Below are 20,594 nucleotides of genomic sequence, written 5' to 3'. Positions count from 1 at the left end.
TCCTTGGTCATTAAAAGCTGCTATGGAGTCCAGACCTTCTTTGGTCAGTCTGTGAAACTAACCAGCACAGGGTATGGAAGAAATGCAACTCTCGTTTGGCGTGTGAGAAAATTTAAAGAACAAATAAGTACTTTGCCTTAGAATCGTATCTGTATTTCTATTTGTTCAGAACATCCAGTCAGAATTTAAGTCGCACCACATGACACTCGATGTGTGTATTGGCTGAAACCTTAAGAAACGAACTGATGCACTTGGTTTTGTTCTGAAATGATTGTTTCGACAATTCTTTATTTTAATGATTATTATTAGTGTAACATCCATGCTGAAGGTGAGTTCTCGGTTCAGTATGAAAAATTTCCACGATAAACCTTCCATCAATTTCCCGTCACGAGACGTTGAGGAACTTGCGTGATTCGAGGCTTCTCAGGAGTGCCATCAGAGACCCCCCCCCCCCAGTCCGGGTTTTCGGATCTGCGTCTCCTCGCAGGAAATGAGGAGATAATTGGTGCCTGTGTTGTGACTGAGTGCCAGATTACTTTTGAGGAGGTGTTCGATCATGGCCTCAGTTTCGAGTCGACTTTTTAATGAGTTTGTGCTGGAAGTTAGCGCGGTAATAAGAGCGAACGCACAGTTGTGTGAACCAACAGATATGAGAGCTTGGCAATATGAGATTACCACTTTTTTTTCTTCTTCTTTTTTTTTTTTTATTACTCAGAAGAATAATAGTGGGGGAAAAACGGTTGAATAATATTTCAGTGGATGTGCAGTCATTTAGAGAAGTTTTGAATTTTTATGGTTCTGGTGTTTTGGGCTGCATCGCCGCTTATTCCAGATCTTTTCAGTCTTTCGGAAGATGAAGATGGCTTTCTTCGTGAGAGAGATGAACCTTTTGATTTTTATTTAAATGAAGTGAAGCTGCTGAAAAAAAAAAAAAAAACACTTCATAAACGTTCACACTGTGGAAATCTTTTATCTGATTTAATTTGATCAAATAGACAGTTTAGAATTAACTGGTTCATATTTGGATTTCACTGGAAGTTGATTTTAATAGTTGGACATCTCAGAATGATGATATTTCTGACCTGGACATCACTTCGTCATTATATAATTACTTAACTTTATGTCTAAACATTCAATTTTCCAACATTTTACTTCCTTAATGAAGATAATGAAGAATCGTAGAAAGTTTGTACAAACCACTGGACAGATGTCAGCGATGAGGACCACTTCTGAGCTGCCAACCTTTTCCCAATTCCGGTTCTGGACGAATGTCCTCAAGAAGTCTCTGGAGCCACGTCAGGCAGACGTAGGTGTCTGTGAGCTCGTACGTGTGGTAGATGTCTGGATAACGCTTTCGTCTGAGTGTGTTACTCTGTCCTGTGAGGAGCAGATTGAAAAGGAGAGGTGTTTCTGCTGGAGACGTATGTCTGGCACCGATCTTTAACCTCACAGCTCGGGTAGCCGTCAGAGGAAGTAAGAAAAGAAAATCGTGTAGATGATTTTAACGCAAAAGAAGCACTTGTCAGTTTTTAGAGAGATAAAAACTTGACCTTGGATGCCAGCAAGAATTTCCGACAGTCTGGATGGTTTGTGCGTCTTTTCTGCAGGTCGAGGAAAATCATACAGCACCAGTGCAGCGTCGAGGGGGATTTTAACGCATTGACGTCGCAGTTCAGAAAATTTCCTAGCGAAGTTTTACCGAACTAATGCATCAAATTAGATTAAAAATGAAGCCTGGATATGCAAAGCGACAATTTCACCCAGACTGTGTGTGTGTGTGTGTGTGTTTATAGTTTAGAGCTCGCTCTGTTTGACAAATGTTGAAGTTTCCTGGGATTTTGTTGCTTTTTCCTGCAGTTATATTCGTCAGCTCACAAAATGGCTGGTTTTCCCATGAGCCGAGACGTTTTTTTTTTTCTCCCTCGGCTTTCAAAGAAACTAATTATTTCACACTAAAGCAGGGTTTCCCTCAGATTCTGAACCTTTAGCAAAAAAATAAATAAAATAAAAGACTTAAAGGAGAAGTTCACTTCCAGAACAAAACCCTACAGATAATTTCCTCGTCATCCAAGATGTTCCTGTCTTTCTTTTTTCAGTCGTAGAGAAATGATGTTTTTTTGAGGAAAACATTTCTCCGTATAGTGGACTTCTAAGGTGCCCCCGAGTTTGAAGTTCTAAACCTCCATCCCAGCCCAGGAAGGAGGCTCTTATCTAGACAAACCATCGGCCATCTTCTTACAAAAATAAACAATTGTATACTTTTTAACCACAAAAGCTCATCTAGCACTAGCTCTACGATGCGCGTCCACAACACTACGTACTACTTAATCATGTCAGAAGGTTGCGCGTGACGTGGGCGGAGCCCAGTGTTTACTAGTGTGGAGAAGGAGGAGCGCTCCGTGTGGAATGACACAGAGTTATATGAACCTTTTTGTTAGTAAAGAGCGTTTGACTTATTTGCGCTTCCTTGGTCTTTGCAAGTCCGCTTTGTAAACACCGGGTCTGTAGCTCCACCTACGTCACATGTGACCTTCAGTAGTACGTAGTACGTAGCTTTCTTTACGACTGAAGAAAGAAAGACGTGAAAATCTTGGATGACAAGGGGGTGAGGAAATTATCTGTAGGGTTTTGTTCTGGAAGTGAACTTCTCCTTTAAGTTAATAGCATTTTAAAAACAATTCCATGAGATAATAATATCTCAGTATTGTGTCACAAAATGGAGAGTTTTGTAGAGACGGATATGAACGCAGGTAGGGCGAAGGCGGAAATATAAACAATGTCAAGAAACACCGGTGTGGGTCAGGTGATAAACAAACAGAGCAGTCTAGACAAAACAAACTCGTGAATACAAGAAACTAAACAAAACCGGAACAATAAACAACACAAGGACGATGGGCGTTTACTTTCGGACGTGAGTCCTGATCTACTGTGTAATTGTGAACAGGTGTGTGTCATCAGTATGATGGTGAACTCTCCGCTGCTGCTGTGTGTTGTGGTGTGTGTTTAGTGGCCGTGTTTGTTCGTACTCTAATTAGCGTAGATGACCTGGCAAATTGAAAATCTGATCAGAGATTGAGGTGAAAAGTGTTTCATCACTGACACTCTGGAGTAAATTCTAATTATAAAAGGTAACTAGAAATGGATAAAAAGTAAATGAGAGAGAATGCTGGTATTTTCTCAGGAGAATGCATTTAGGGGTGTGTGTGTGTGTGTGTGTGTGAATACTGGTATTCTATCAAGGTATGGATTTAGGGATGTGTGTGTGTGTGTGTGTGTGTGAATGCTGGAATTTCTTAAGGAGTATGCATTTAGATTTAAGGAGTATGTGTGTGTATGTGTGTGTGTGTGTGTGTGTGTATACATGTGAATACTGGTATTCCATCAAGGTATGCATTTAGGGATCTGTGTGTGTGTGTGTGAATGCTGGTATGTCCCTGGGAGTATGCATTTAGGTGTGTGTGTGTATGAAAGTGAGAGTGTGTGTGTGTGTGTGTGTGTGAGAGAGAGAGAGAGAGAGAGAGAGAGAGAATGCTTATATTTCTTCAGGAGAATGCATTTAGGCATGTGTATATATTACTTTGTGTGTGTGTGTGTGTGTGTGTGTGCACATGCAGACTTCATTGGTGTTAATCAAGCCTTCTTCCCCCTCCATTAATGACTGGCTAGATTAAAGGAGTGTTAGCACACACAAACACTCTCTCTCTCTCTCTCTCTCTCTCTCTCTCTCTTGCCCAGTCCCTTCTTTCACCCTCTGTCCACTATAACGAGTCGTCCTCGTCTCCCGGCTCTCACTAAGCCGCGCCTCTCAGACCGGCAGCGTGATGATGAATTTATATGAGTGTTTAAAAGTGACAGGGCCGGCCGTGTGTAACTGATTTATCCCGGCCGGGCCTGACTGAAGCTCCAGGAGAGACTGCAGACATGAATCTCCTGTGCAAGCACAACGAGTGTCTGGAGAGCGTTTCACTCTTGTGTGTGCCTGCTCTCTGCTTGGGACTTAATGAGATGTTTAGCCTGAAAGTTCACTGTGATGTCAGGGCTGTTTTTGAGAGCTCCAGCCTTCTAAAGATCTGAGCTGAGACAAAAACGTCCTTCTGACTGTACATAATATTTACAGCATGTTTGTTGACAGGGACGGTGCATTAAACGGTATACACTAGGGCTGATTTCTTTCTATCCCAGACTGTAGATTCGTTCATTTTTAACGTCTAGTTTTAAAGTAAAGATAATGATTCTGTATCTCACTGCAATAATCCATTACACAAACAGTGTGGATTTTAATTTTTAATTTTAATAAAAAAAGCTGTGAAAATTGTCATTTATTAACAATAATAATATTTAAACCAAATAAATAAAATATAAATATAATAAAATAAATATTATATTATGTATATGATAACATAATAAATAGAAACTAATCAATTTTTAAATTATATACTACTACTACTACTACTACTAATAATAATTGTACACTGTTGGTTATTATTATTAAATAATAAATAATAAAACATTAAATAAATAAATAATATTTATTTAGTTTATATATATATATATATATATATATATATATATATATATATATATATATATATATATATATATAAATGAGATTTATTTATTTATTTATTTATTTTATTTGGTTGGGTAAAATATATACTACTATTAATAATAGTTTTAAGTCAAACAACATAGAAAGGTCGATAAAGTTGGAAAAATGAACTCACCCACAAAGAGTAAACTTGCTTTCTGGTTCACTTAGATTTGCTCAAAAAAGCAGGAGGAAGTTAGTTAGTTAGTTAGTTAGTTATTTAATTAGTTAGTAAGAAGCAGAAGCAGAGTCTTTTAATTATAAAATAGTTTAAAGGGATCAAATAGTTCAAACTTTCTTTGGGAAGAAAAAGCAAGTTTATTTAAGCTGAAAAATAAAAGCTTATTTTATCCTAATAAAAAGATTTTGTGTGGTGTGATGTCGTCTTCTGTAGTTTCTACACGGTTTAGTCTAATCATGACACGTGTTTCCACACGTGTTTATTATTTAGCAGTAAAAATCTCAGGCTTGTACATTTGTGGCGGTTTTGGCATTGTTACAGTTATCTTTAATTATCTGAACCATACATCACTCACCTGTCTCACACACACACACACACACACATATACACACACAAACACAAACAGGTGTGAAGTGATGATGATGATGATGATGAAGTTAAAATAACAGACAGAAATCTTATTGAAATAATTAAGTTAACTGAATCACAGGAAATCTCTCCAACTTGCTTCAAGGCATGTTCAGAAGGCTCTTTTTTCTGTTGTGTGTGTGTGTGTGTGTGTGTACTCTGCTGTAACCTTGCTAAACCTTGCTAAATTTAATTAACATTAAATATTCATACATTTAAAGGGAAAAGAAAATACAAACTGTTTTAGTGTTTATTATCTCATTAATAATAATATAGATCATTATTATCTTTTAATAAAGATTGTTGTTATAAAAAACAAAATGCTGGAGAAAAGGAGATTTTAATCTGCAAGGTTTTTAAACATTTATGGCATTGATGCTTTAGAAATCTCTTAAAATCAGTGAGAGCTGATAAAAAGGAAAAAGAAGAAGTGAAGCAGTTTATATTCACATACGACTCAATATCATGGATTTTTTTAATTAAAGAAATGTTTTACTTACTAGCATAAGAGTTTATGGAAAATAATCATTTAAAATAATAATAAATAATATAATAAATAATAATAAATAATAAATTATTATTATTTAAAATAATAATAATAATAATAGTGTAAAAATTCTAAATTCTAAATTCTTTTAATTTCTAAATAATAATAATAATAAAAGAATATTTTTTATATTCATTTTTAAATAATCATAATAATAATAATGTAAACTTTTCTAAATAATAATAATAATAATAATAATAATAATAAACAATAACGTAACAATGATTTAATTATAAAAATAATAATAATGTAAACTTTTCTAAATAATAATAATAATAAAAATAATAATGTAATAATAATAATTTCATTTATTTTTTTAAATAATAATAATGAAAATAAATCTTTAAAAAAATCTAAAATAATACATTTTATTTGCAGATTTTTTATTTTTTTATTAATACTTTTTTTTTTTTAGAAAGTGTTATGACCCTGTTTCTGTCACAGAAATATTATATACCATTGTTTAAAAAATGAAAGAAAAATGAAAATAAAACTAAATTAAGTCTGTCTGAAACATATTCCTTTATTTTATTTGGCATTTTTTGGCTAAATGTGTTGGAAAAAAAAAGGCTCTGGCCAATAAAAGCATGCCATGCTTTTTGAATACTTTAAAATTAAAGTTAATTAATTTTTTTTATTACATTTTAAAATTACTTAAAATAAGAAGGAAGATTCTCTCGTGATGAAGTCACGCTGTTGGTCTCCATCATAGCAGAATGATTAATTCATGACGTTTATTGTTACTGGTATCTTCCAACATTTCTGACATGGACATCGAGGATGATTTATGAATGCGTTGGCTTGAAACACACACACACACACACGGAAAAACAGAAAGAAATAAACACGTTTTACATCGACAGCATGTCTTTCAAGGCTCAATATGTTTTCTGAAAGCTTCAATACCTCACACACACGCACACACACACACACACACACGCCCCTTTACCCTCAGCTTTATTTGCTGTCAGTATGCGCCGTGTTCTACTCTAATGTATTCGGCTCACCAGGAGAAATGTTTATCATCCTCGTCTGTGACAGAAGCCTCTCTCTCCGTCACGTACTCGCTCTCACAGAGAAAAAATAGATAGAAAACATCCGCGACGTAAACAACATGTACCTTCGGCGAGAACAGACGCCGTTTGACAGGTTGCCGGGGTAGCACCGATTTCCGTTTAAAACAAAATGAAGTATTCGCTTAATCTGTCGCCCGTGCTGCACGCTGCTCACGCTTAGGACGTGCATCAGGAGGTGTTTGACCAGCTTTATAGATCCACCCATGTGGTTCCAGCTGTGGTTCCAGCTGTGGTTCCAGCTTCTCATTATAGAAGAACCCCCGCTCGAGGAAACCTATCCATCGACATCCGCTCGTTCGGCTTGTCTATAATTACATGTACCGCTGCTCAATCTTACAATTATCTAATCAGCCAATCGTGTGGCAGCACTGTCGTGCGAATAAAGATCGAGAGCTTCGGGTCAAAAGGTCACATGGACAAAAAAATCAATCTTTAGACGCAACAATCTCTTGAGTTTATGCAACATGGTGCACAAAAACAAAAAACATCCAGTGAGCGGGAGAAAGAAAAATCCTTTTCGATGATAGAACAGTGTGAGGAAACTGATTATTAGCTAACAGGAGAAGGTTTTTAGCTAACAGGAGACGTTTTTAGCTAGCAGGAAAAGGTTTTTTTAGCTAACAGGAGAAGGTTTTCAGCTAACAGGAGAATGTTTTTAACTAATAGGAGAAGGGTTTTAGCAAACAGGAGAAGGATTTTAGCTAACTGGACAAGGTTTTTTAGCTAACAAAAGGGTTTTAGCTAACAGAAGAAGATTTTTAGCTAGCAGGAGAAGGTTTTTAACTAATAGGAGAAGGTTTTTTAGCTAACAAGAGAAGGTTTTTAGCTAACAAAAGAAGATTTTAGCTAGCAGGGAAAGGTTTTTAGCTAGCAGGGAAAGGTTTTTAACTAACAAAAGAAGGTTTTTAGCTAACAGGAGAACGGTTTTAGCTAAAAAGAAAAGGTTTTTTTAGCTAACAGGAGAAGTTTTTCAGCTAACAAGAGAAGCTTTTAGCTAGCAGGGAAAGGTTTTTAGCTAGCAAGAGATGGTTTTTAACTAACAAGAGGTTTTTTAGCTAACAGAGGAAGGTTTTTATCTAGCAGGGGAAGGTTTTTAACTAATAGGAGGTTTTTCTCTCTACTTTTTTTCCAAAACTAATTTTAATTACGTCTCAATGCTGAGGAAAAACTCCAGCAGGATCTCTTAAAATAAAAAGGCAGAGAGAATAATCTAGTTTACCAACATTAGCGTGTTCCCAAAGAGAAATCTCATTCTTTCTTTCGCATGTTTGTTGTGTTCCAAACGATGCTCCACTCATCAAAGATCATTTTAGAAAACATTCGTCTCGGTTCATATTTGTGCACTTTGTTCCGTGTGTGTGTGTGTGTGTGTGAGAGAGTGTGTGGGTGAGTATTTGACAAAGACAGAGTGAAAGAAAAGAAAGGAAAGCGTGTAAGCAGGAGGAGATCAGCAGGGGTGTGCCTTGAGTCCTCGCTCATTGTCAGTCTGTTTATTCCCAGGAAGATGAATGGATCTAATTTGATTTGAATTGCAGAATGTGGCTTTATCTAAATTGCTGATAAAGACATTGCAGGGAAATGCGGATAACCTGTAGCTTGTTTCTCTTCCTTCGTACGTTCGGGACACTTAAAATGGCTGATCGCGGGACTCGCTTGGCTGAATAGCATCCCTGAGGCATCAACACACAATCGCATCTAAATGAGCTTCTTACTGAGATGCTGTGAGCTACACAGCTTATTAACAGGATGATGGGTGTATTTGTGTGTGTGTGAATGTGTGTGTGAATGTGTGTGGCAGTTCGGCTACATCTGCCCTAGTGTGTGTGAATGGCTCTTGACCCACACTTCAGAACAGCTGCTTAGAGCATTACGTCTGGTGTGAAATGTCCGAGACCTCATTATATATTGGTGTGTATGGTGCAGCTGGGTTCTGGCCACGTGTTAATTAGGCGCAAATGACTTTCCCTTGTCGCTTTTTTCTTTACCTGCTGTGCCTTTTTCAGGCCAGGTGTGTTAATTAAAGAGACGTAATTATCCAAAGAGGAATTGATGTTGAGGTTGAAGGTGTTCTGAGGTTTGGAGTATGGAAGCAGTCTGCCGTCTGATTGGCTGATATAGTTATGTTTAATGTTGTGGAACGTCTGTAGAACAGCTTAGTTTTGTTTTTATTTCTCTATTTTGATGTGAGTAAGACAAAAGTGCCATTTGTTATGTTTTTCACAAACCAGAAAACCAAAAAAAACGCAAACTCGGTTGTCCTAAAAAACGCTACAGCTGTAACCATGACTGTTACAAAACACTAAAACTGGAGTCTCCTTCCATGTCACATTTCTGGCATTTGGCAGGCGCCTTTATCCAGAGCGACTTACAATTTATCTCATTTTATACAACTGCAAGCATTTGTGGGTCAAGGGCCTTGCTCAGGGGCCCAGCAGTGGTAGCTTGGTGGACCTAGGATTCAAACTCATAACCTTACAATGGGCAGTCCAGCACCTTAACCACTAAGCTACCACAATTAGATGCTTTAGAGAGAGCGCATCAGTAGAAACCTGTGATTTGAATAAACGGGCAACATGCTGTTATAGTAAACGAATCAACACATTCTGACCAATCAAAATCAAGAATTCAACAGTGGTATGGTGTAATAATACAAAACGTTTCATATGCTTTTGGTCAGATGCTAATATATTAAAGTTTGCATTTGCATACATTTTTATATATCAATAAAGTGTCTGAATCCTTTTTTTAAAATATTATCACAGGATTTTGTAGCAAATTGTATCACTTTTATGGACTTTTGTTTTGACTACACAGGCATTTCAGCTTATTTTATTTTATTTTATTTTATTTATTTTACTGCTTAAATTTATTTATTTAATTTAAATTAATTTTGTTTTTTTTAACCTAGACACTCATAAATAGCATTTTACTGCATGTCCAATAATCACTACTTTTCCTTCTTCTATTTCTCTTTCAACACAGAGCCAAGAAGAAAGCCAAGCCTCTGAACCTGAAGATCCACAACAGCGTAGCAGGGAGTTGTGAGAACCTGCCGACTCAGAGATCGCCTCTCCACTCGGATCACTCTCTCCGCTCGTTTTTCTTCCCGAGCCTCGTGCCCTCCACGCCGCCCGTGCATGCGGAGACGCCCTCTGCCAGTATGTACCAACAACTCAGCCTTTACACACCAACCACAGCTGTATAACATGCTTAAAAATGTACAGAAAGCAGGGGATTAGTCGTAATAAAATCTACGACTGATAAAATCCAAATTTTAAATGTTATGCCTCATGTTCTAGTCAATGATTAATATTTTGGCCTGTTGAAATTGGCCTATTTATACAATATTTATGTATGCATGTTGTATCAGAAATACCTAATAATACCTCATTTAACAATAACAAAATTCAGAAAAGTTTTTTTTATGATTTTTGGCCATAAAGGCTTGATTTTAAGGCTTTTTTCAAAGTTTGGAAATGGAAAACTCTTTGAATTGCCAAAACTGCAAGCACAAAAATCCCCTATCCAATGCAGACACATCCATATGTCCTGACTTACAGCCGCACAACAGCCGCACCCATGTGGATGAAAATCATGTTTTGATGATGTCACAACCCAAATTTTAAAATAATTTCAGGTCATTTTGAAAAATCAATTATGCTATCATTCGATTGTGCTTTCATTTCCCCAGTCGCCAAATGGCGCAGTTCTGGAGGTACTGTTATAAGCCTGTTATAAGCGTTCATAAAGAGTTCTGGTTACACTTAAGAGAAGGATGAATATACAGTACAGTACGACTTTATAATGCCAGAGTACATAACGATTTTTAACGTCAGGGCATAAAAACACTGTAATGCGGTTAGAAAAAAAATCCTAAAATCTGAATATCATGTTATAAAGGCATTATAAATATATATTTGTTAGGAAGTCCTACCATTTTCATTGTGTTTCTAAACCAGCTTCTATGTACAGTGGAACTTCGGCATATGAATGCTCTCCCTTATGAATTTTTGCCTTGAGAATTGAAATTTTTCAAGAAATTTGCTTCGCATTACGAAGCATTTTTGGCATACGAACAATCCGGGAGCCGTTCAAAACTTGTTAGCGGTCAGTGGAAAGCCAAGCAAAGCCAACTGAAGCAAGTTTACCAATTTTATGATTTTTTTCAGTCTGCAAAAGCTGTTAGGAAAGAGTCAACCCACGATACCAACATTACCTCCGGCATGCGTTCAAAAGCTAGGTGATTTTCCGGGTGTTTTATTGTTGACAGATTGGTGGCATCTATTTTTAGCCCAAGCTTGGTGGCACAACTTCCTGTGAGGAGCCTTGACATGGAATGCTTGGCTTGGGTCAGTTCTTTGGAAGCAGCCGTACAGTTTACATACGCTTCGTATTGGGAATATTGGTCATATTTCTGGGCGGCTGGAACGGATTATCTGCATTTACATATTTCTTATGGGGAAATTCATTTCACAATACAAATTTTCACCTTAAGAACTCGCCTCCAGGATGAATAAAATTTGTATGCCGTGGTTCCAATGTATATATTTTGAAATCCACAAGTTTGCACTTGTCAGTGTTACAGCTATCAATACTAACATTGACGTATGCTAATGTCACATGCCTCCTCTTTATTCGTGGCACAAAGCCCTCGTTTAGGATGCCAAATGACAGGTCACATCTTATTTCCCGTAATGCCTGGCTTCGGCGTGTAAGCGCATATGGTTGAAACTGATGCTGAGGTGTGAACGGCCCCCTCAGGATGAGCTGTTAGAGTGATAATGAGGCATCGGTGGGGGTGGGGGGGTGTGAGTGGACTTCTGGACTCATGTTGTCCTACAGATGGATTCCTGCTTTTTGACGGATTGCGTCTCTGTGTAGCTTTGGCCTTCCGGTAGATGATCTGAATCCAAATAGCTGAAGTTTCGGTGTGTGTGGCCAGGTGTGTTTGATCAAAGTCATTTCAAGTCTGTGCGACACACACACACATTTACACACACTAATTATATCTGATACACACCGATTTTCAACGAATATGATGACAAAAGAAAAACATGGCTGCAAAACCTATCACAGCTATTACCTTTTTTTATCAGAATTTCACAACTTTATCTCACAATACCTTCTCTTACATTATTGTATTATAGCTCAGATGAGAAAGGTCAGGTCAAGAAGCTTTTAGGGTCATTTCAACCATATATATATATCTGGCGCAGTACATAGTGAGATGAAACAACGTTTCTCCAGGACCAGTATACATTCGGTATATTATACAGAACATTGTGCAAAAATAAGAGGATTGTAAACAAAGAGGGTTCTTGTAAACATACACTACCTTGCCAAATGTTTTGGAACATCTGTCTTTACATGCACATGAACTTAATATGGAGTTGTCCCGCCCTTCGCAGCTATAACAGCTTCAACTCTTCAGGGAAGGCTTTCCACAAGGTTTAGGAGTGTGTTTATGGGAATTTTTGACCATTCCTCTAGAAGCCCATTTGTGAGGTCAGGCACTGATGTTGGACTAGAACGCCTGGCTCACAGTCTCCACTCTAATTCATCCCAAAGGTGTTCTATCAGGTTGAGGTCAGGACTCTGTGAAGTTCCTCCACACCAAACTCCCTCATCCATGTCTTTATGGACCTTGCTTTGGAATGGTGGAACAGGAAGGGGTCATCCCCAAACTGTTCCCACAAAGTTGGGAGCATGAAATTGTCCAAAATGTCTTGGTATGAAGCTGAAGCATCAAGAGTTCCTTTCACTGGAACTAAGCGGCCAAGTCCAACCCCTGAAAAACAACAGGGTCAGTGCATGGTTAGCCGTGATGCAGTCAGTGCATGGTTAGCCTCTGGAGCAGGGGGTGGGATTTGGGGCCTTACTCTTGGCAGTGCTGGGGCAACCCAGAGCCTTAACCACTTGAGCTACCACCACACCAAATAGTAGCATGGGATTTGATGGCATGCGTGCATCTTTTGTTACTTATTTATCACTAGATTGTTCAGTTATCTATTAAGATAGCTGCAGAGAAACAGCAGAAACAGCATTTTGCTCCAGTTTGGTGATTTGGACATTTTTTTTGCCCAATGGTCTGGGAAAACCTGTCCGAGTCTTAATTATTTTTTCTAAAATCGGATAAATATTTCAAATAACATATATGACACCTCAATTTCAGAAACAATAATTATATTTGGAAAAAAAAAAACACCTTCATTCGTTATGTTAAATCGATAAGGTTTGGAGTTTCTTAAGACTGTTAAACTTTTGTCGCTGGAAGTGTTGCCAGTTGTGTGAAGTCTTTGCAGACTAATCAGACCTAACCAAGCATGTAATGAGTTATAGGTGTGTCTGCCGACGTTGCTGTGTGCTTTCCTGAACTCTCTCTTCACCAATTATACGTTGTTCCTTTGGGGGTTAAGGAGCAGTACACGTGTTCTGACGCTGGTCTATTATCCATCAAGTCTGGTAATGACATTAATGACTTCCGGATGAGTCGAATTCCACCAGAGCTTTTTTTCTTTTTTTTTTCCTGAGCTCTTTTACCAAAAGGCAGAGAGTGAGATGAATTTCTGATAAGTGAGTGGCTTCGAGGCGGATGAGTAATTTCATTGGGATGGAGCAGCATCCGTAATGGCATTAGGCGAGCTCAGAGTCTCTCCCTGGAGCTCTGGGTTGGGATGCTGTGGTATTAAACAGGCCTTTGGAGTGTCATTAGGCCTCGCATCAACTCTGCCGCATACGGACGATATCAGATTAGTTAGCCGACGCTTTTCTGATGCTTGCAGCAAGCCGTCTGAAGGCTGACTTGAAGTCTAGAGTAGAATTTTAAGTTCAGTTTTTCACATCCTTTCCCAAAGTGTCCATCCAGTCCACAGAACATTGCTAACGATGATTAATTTATTAATGAACAACACATCACAAGGTTGATAAACATCCAAGTTCCTGTTATGACTTATGTTATTGGAGTTATAAAAACGAATAAAAGAAAAAGAAAACAGAAAATATATCTCCTGAAATACATTACATGGTTGAAAATATTCTCAGAACAAACATACCAGATGCTTTGACTGGAAAAAAAAAATATTTCTTAACGGCTCATTTCACTGTTAGTTGAATAGAAAACAGCAGATAGAGATTAGATTCTCTTCTTTCTGAAAAAATATTGTTATCTTTCAATAATAAGTGAAGTTCAAGATTTCTAGACTGGCCAGATGTTTTGACTCGGATTAAAACATTGGGGATCTGAGAAAAAAGTACAAGCTGACCTTTTTGGTATTCATTCATTCATTCATTCATTCATTCATTCATTCATTCATTCATTCATTTATTTATTTATTTATTTATTTATTTATTTATTTTTGAATTTTATTTTATTATTATTAGTTTTTTTTTTTTTAAATATTTTATGTATGTTTAATTTTATTTTATTTACACCTCCAGAACAAATTAAATTTGTATGCCCAGGTTCCACTGTATATTTATCAATAGGTAAGAAATATATTTTAAATAAAATCAGATGTAACGTGACGAGTCAACAGTCACATTACTGAGCAGGAGCGCTGAAAGTGTTCCACTGAAAGAAGCATTACTGAGACCAGCATTTTCACCAGGATCTAAAAATCTCTTGACTGATCCCCGTGCTTGAAAACATCGTTCATGCTTCACGAGGCGTAACGAGCGCTAGGGGGCTGATGGAGGTGGGAAAAAAATGCAGGTTTTAAAGCAACCTAATTTTCACAAGTTTGTATGAGCTGAATGAAAGAAAGCAGCAGGCTATGGTTTGCGCCTCCAGGCCGTGAGTTCGAAACCTGTGATTTAAAGAAATCCACCGTGAGCCGATAGCTTGGATAAGTAGAGAAACCAAACGGGTTGGATGGAGTCGAACGATATGAAAGGTTTGCGTGTGTGACTAGGTTCTGTTTAGTACCGTTTCTTCCGAGAGCGTCCGAAAAACTCTTTTATACTTCGGTAAACTTAATAGAGAGCCTTTTCTAAAGTGAACGGTTTCCAAAGTTATCATTATCTTGTGTATATTAGCCTCTTTTAAAGCCTCTGCTTTAGTGGTGAACAATGGACTGCTTTTAGTTTGCAGGTAAAAGGAGCTGGAAACTTTGTAATCCAGTCAGAAGTCGAGAATACAGGAAGGAGGCACTGTTTTATGCTCGTCTCTACAGTATAAACTGGTTCTTTTAAAGGCTTTTGTTCCTTCATTCAAACGCAGGATTTGCCGTAAACTCTGGCCGGCTCTGATACATTTAGCTCAGGTAATGAACTTAAAAAAGCGTTAAGAGAATTAGAGAATAAAGCACGTGCTCGGGTATTAGGAATAAAAGGGTATTAGTCTTTATCTTTTACACAGACAGCAAGAATATAAATGAAAAAGTTCATATAGAAATAAATTGCGGTATTTCTTTTATTCAGTGCACAAACACAGCAATATTTACCAGGACGAATTTATTATTTATTACTCCTCCGGCAATCCTTTGCACAATTATCCTGACTTTGAACGTTTTTAGCTCTTTGTTTTGTTTTGTTTTTCCCAGTCAGACAGACGTGATTAGCTGGATAAAAACTAGTACATGTTTATCTGTCTGAATTAATATCTCATTTATGAAAGAGAGGCTAGAAGAAAAACGGACCTTTTCCGCATGTTAGTTAGCGTTACTGGTTTAATCATGCATGGTTCGATAGTGTTGATGATTACAAAAGGCAAAATACTTGTTTTTCTCTTGTATCTTATTCAAACTTAAAAAAGAAATGCAAGAAGAGATAACTTATTCAACTCCGTTAACTCCACTCCCTGTTTGCTTTCCTTCGTGCTTTCTTTCTTTCTTTCTTTCTTTCTTTCGGCATTGACACATATGCTGTTTTTGGATGAAAGTGTCAGCCAAATAAATGGATGCAAAAAAAAAAAAAATGTAGGCGTAATTCTTTTATAAAGAATGATGCAGGGTGGAATAAGTCACTTAAAGTCACGACATACTGACATAATTCAAATCTTATTCTTTTCTTAACTTTTTCCGGGAAAAAGGGCACCTACAGGGTTGTCATAGAAACAAGCGAGTGAAGGATGTGTGTTATGGTGCTGTGTGTAAGAGTAGGATGCTGCCTCTCGTCCTTCTCCTGTTTGAACCATCGCAGCGGGATGGGAACCGAGAGCACCTGATCACCCATGACTTTATTTCTGAATACATGCATCTACCATCTCTCTCATCTGAGAAGCACCTTTTTTTCTACTCTATTACTACCCAGCAGTGAGGAAGCCAGTGATTAGAAAAGGAAAGGGTCTGAAAAAGCATTACACACACTAGCGGTAAGTGTACTCACTAATGAATAGATGAAACCGCAGGCGTTTACATTCATAAGGAAATCCCACAAGGGCTCGTGTCCGCTCAGGAACAGTCCTGTTGGCTTTACTCTCTCTGAATGTTTCCTGTTTCCCCTAGTCAGCGTGTTATTCTCGCACTCAGCAGGCAGAACCATCAGCCACTCTGGCTCATGACATACCGCAGTCTGGCACCGATTTGGACAGATGTAATGTGATTTAGGGAAGACCTGTGACAGGAAAAGAGGTAAATCCCACTTGACTAGCAGGCTACAGAAAACCCAGGTTTTCCAAAATGAGTCCAAAACTAGAACTGGGAAGCAGTTCAGGTTACAGCGAGCACCAGCCAAGCACAGGTGTGGATAAATCAGTAGCTTGGGTATTTAACAGATTTTATATCCAGGCTATTAGTCTTTATTAGTTTATTAGTGCTCTGGCAGGCTGCAACAACAGGTAGTGTTATGGACGGTCAAGTGCCATCAAAGGGGACGGACACAAAGTTTCCCAAACTCAAAAATGGACACATAAATGGAATTAACCACAATTTCCATTGGTCTAGGGTACAAATAAATAAAGGACGGTGAGAAAAAAAAGGGTGACAATGAACTAGTCTGCTTCCTAGGTATTAGGTCATGACCAAAAATGACATAGAGTGAGAAAGAGCAAGGCCACTGGAGGCACACAGGGTCATAACGAATGTCATATTGTGATTCCGTCTCAGTGAAGTGGTGCATTTTCAGACTAACAGTCTGGATGGTTTTTGACTTACACAAGCTTTAAGACCTTTACATACCATATGTCTGACAGTTTAGGCTTGTTTGGAAAAAGAGAATATATTTTGTTCTGGAGTTTTGAACCCGTCAGTCTCGGTGAAGGAGATGTGGCCTACATGCCTGTCAACCCCAATAAGGGAGGCATGACGTCTGTGCCTGTCAGTCTTGGTGAAGGAGATGTGGCCTTTTTGAATGTCAGTGTCAATAAAAGAGGTGTGGCTTATATGCCTGTCAGGACAATGAAAGAGGTGTGGCCTATGAGCCTGTCAGTCAGACTAAAAGAGGTGTGGCTTAGGTGCTTGTCAGTCCCACTAAAAGATGTGTGGCTTAGGTGCCTGTCAGTCCCATTAAAAGGGGTGTGGCTTAGGTGCCTGTCAGTCCTACTAAAAGAGATGTGGCTTTGGTGCCTGTCAGTTTCACTAAAAGAGGTGTGGCTTAGGTGACTGTCAGTCCCACTAAAAGAGGTGTGGCTTAGGTGCCTGTCAGTCCTACTAAAAGAGATGTGGCTTTGGTGCCTGTCAGTTTCACTAAAAGAGGTGTGGCTTAGGTGACTGTCAGTCCCACTAAAAGAGGTGTGGCTTAGGTGCCTGTCAGTCCTACTAAAAGAGATGTGGCTTTGGTGCCTGTCAGTTTCACTAAAAGAGGTGTGGCCTATGTGCCTGTCAGTCTCACTAAAAGTGGTGTGGCCTATGTGCCTGTCTGTCTCACTGAAAGTGATACAGCTTATGTGCGTGTCAGTGTCAATAAAAGAGGTGTGGCTTAGGTGCCTGTCAGTCCCCCACTGAAAGAGGTGTGGCCTATATGCCATTTTGTGGAAGTCATTGAAAAATGAACAAGATGTCTTTCAGTCTCAGTAAAGGAGGTGCAGCTTCTCACTTAACCTCTAAAATCAAACTGTTTTCAGTGTACACTGTGTGTACACAGTGTAAATGACAAGATGCCATATAGCACTACATCATTTTTCAAGCAGATCTAAAGAAGTGTACCATGTTGTCGAAAAGTGAGATCCACACCAGGATTTTAGATATATTTTCATATTTTTTATACTTGAAAAAGTGCTTCATTCACTTGGATCTAGAACCAGCATCATCGTGTCTTTATTCCACTTTAAAAAAAAAAAAAGTCCAGTGACAGCGGTTGACCGTGAAGGCTCTTTGTAACGGTGACCCCTGACCCAGGCTCGTGATGTACTCGGTTTGTCGTCCTTGCCACATATCTTGGGTCAGCGGAGCAGAACGGCGAGGTCACGAGGAAAAAGCAGTCACTGTCATGGAGTTGTCATAGGTACAGGAGATACACGAGGCTGAAAAGCATGTGAGATAAACACACTGAGGCATTGAAACATTACCTACTGAAAAGCCTGAACTTTGGAAGGTCTGTAGATCCAGATTTAAAGGGGAAAAAAGCACAGTTGCTGATATAAACCTGATTTATATGAGGCTTCTATATGAAGTCATCCTGAATGTCCAGGAATTGAATTCAGGCCATACGCATCTCCCGTAATAAAGATATCTGTCAATGAATTAAAAAGTGACTTTCTGTGTGTCATCGCTCCACCATCGTCAGACCGTTAATCAAAAAAGAAATGACCTCTAATTGGCCAGGGGATTGTCTTTCTATTGGATGAATGTCCTTTTGAACTAGCAGTGCTGCAGGGCACAAATATGATTATTGCCTAACTGGCCTCTATTCAGATATTATTGGGTTTCCTCCATTTGAGTGATGACAGCACACAGCAGATTATAATAATTCTCTCTAATTGTGGCCTGTTTATGTAAGGCAGCATTTCTGCAGGAGTAGAACGCCGCTGATGGCTCTAAAAGGTTCTCGTTTCTCTCGGTGTTATTTTTTTATTTTTTTCTCCCTTTCAGACAGCTGTGATTTTAATGTTTTGATAATTAACAGCTTTATTTTGTGTTGATTAGCGATGCACAGTTGATGATGTTGATGATGATTTGAAAGTATTACTTGTTTGCGCTAATTGCGTTCATTTGTCATAATTTCGCTTAAAACTTTACCTTTGACATCGCATTTTTGTGTACAGGCTACGATTTTGTGTACTGGATTGAGTGCTGAATTTAAATAAAAAAAAAAAAAAAGCGTATCTCAGTTTAACCCTGGCTATACGTAAAAGTACTTTTTGTGATTGTTATTATTAATAATAATAAATTGATCTTGTTTCTCTGTCTTTGTTTTTCTCTTTCTGTTTTTTCCCCCTAGACACTCTGTCAGTTCCTCGCTGGTCCCCACAGATCCCTCGCAGAGACTTGGGCAACTCTATTAAACACAGGTATGTTCTTCACACATCTGTCTTCCCCCTCAAAATGATCAATATGTCAAAAATAAAGTGCTTCAGTCATTGCATTCTGTTTACTAATACTGCTTTCCCAGTTACACTCTCATTAAATGACGGACCATTTTTTCTCATCTGAAGTTTTTGTTCTAGCCCTTTGAATCAAATTCCTCTGGTTTCTTGTTAAGCAGTCACTATTCTCTTGAGATCTAAATATTTCCCAGATTTCTTGACCTAAGCGTTTGGCTGGACAAAGTCATTGGTTTGCTGGACAAAGCCCAGGGTTGGGCAAACTAACTCGCCTAGTTTGGCAGATGAACCCTCTATTAAGGAGGACAAAGCCTCTGATTTGGTAGATGGATTAATCCCAAAGATGAGTGGGAAAAGTCCGAGTATAGGGAGGTAAAGCCAGTGTTAGAACAGATGAGACTGCTGGTTGGGATGACAAAGCCCAGTGCTGAGTGGATGATGTTGTGGTTTGAGCAGAGGAAGCCGATGGTCACTGTGACAAATATATTTAATCTCTGTTTGGTTGGACATGGATGGTCTGATGAAGCCTAGAGTTGGGTGGACAAAGCCCAAAACCTGTTAAATCCCAGGACCTGACACCTGAAGCGCAGGGCCAGACTTATAATGGCCAGGGCTGGACAGTTAAAGCCTGGGCAGATAAAACCAAAGCCTCTGCAAGGGAATCCTACTGCTTGACAAAGGATGCTGAGGGCTGGACAAAGGCATATGTATAAAGCCCAGTGCTGAACAGATGGAGCTCAGGAGAATTTAATAGCCAGGGCTAGGTATTTAAAGCCCATGGCTAGACAGATGAACCCCAGGGCTGGACAAAGGAATCCCATGGCCAGTGCTGGACAGATGACGCTCTTGTCCAGATATATGAAGCCCATGTCTAGACAGATGAAGCCCAGGGCTGGGCAAACAAAGGTTAAATGGATGAAACAACTTTTCACGTACTTTTATACTTTCATTTCTTTTGTCCAAATCAAAGACTGTAGATGTCACTGCTTTGGTCACTGACGGATTTTTGTTAAATGTGAATTGAAAGTGACTGTAGGTTGAAACATGCACACTCCTTAATGCCAAAATATAGCACTTATCATCTGTCTCATAACTGTGCACTATAAGTGTGTGTGTGTGTGTTGGAATAGTTAAAAATGTCAGACCAATTAAGACGAGCACTCGTCTGCCTGCCCTGAGCGCGTGGATTGAATCAACGATTCTCCCAAATGCCACCAATTGGGAAGAGAGAAACTCAGTGCTTCTGTACTAAAGAGAACAATGAGGGATATTAACTATAAGAAAAATGCAGGTAAACAGATTAAAAATGAGTGAAATGTCAATCTAAAACCGCCAACAATTCAAATTATCATGTGGAGTCATTTCAGTGCTAGTTG

General features: G+C 38.6%; 1 protein-coding gene across 1 annotated transcript in view; it reads left to right on the top strand.

The window, feature by feature from the left end:
• ksr2 (kinase suppressor of ras 2) overlaps window positions 1–20,594 on the top strand; it is a gene marked incomplete at its 5' end in the record, with an annotated part of 69,445 nt that overhangs the window by 10,658 nt on the left and 38,193 nt on the right. The window contains 2 exons of the mRNA XM_058375664.1: window positions 9,783–9,958; window positions 19,116–19,185. Coding sequence (XP_058231647.1) covers window positions 9,783–9,958; window positions 19,116–19,185 — 246 coding nt within the window. The remainder of the gene's footprint in view (window positions 1–9,782; window positions 9,959–19,115; window positions 19,186–20,594) is intronic.

This window comes from Hemibagrus wyckioides, linkage group LG22 (assembly GCF_019097595.1).
Source record: "Hemibagrus wyckioides isolate EC202008001 linkage group LG22, SWU_Hwy_1.0, whole genome shotgun sequence".
Lineage (NCBI taxonomy): Eukaryota > Metazoa > Chordata > Actinopteri > Siluriformes > Bagridae > Hemibagrus > Hemibagrus wyckioides.
Note: the sequence above shows the minus strand (reverse complement) of the source record. Positions and strands in the feature narration are given on the sequence as shown.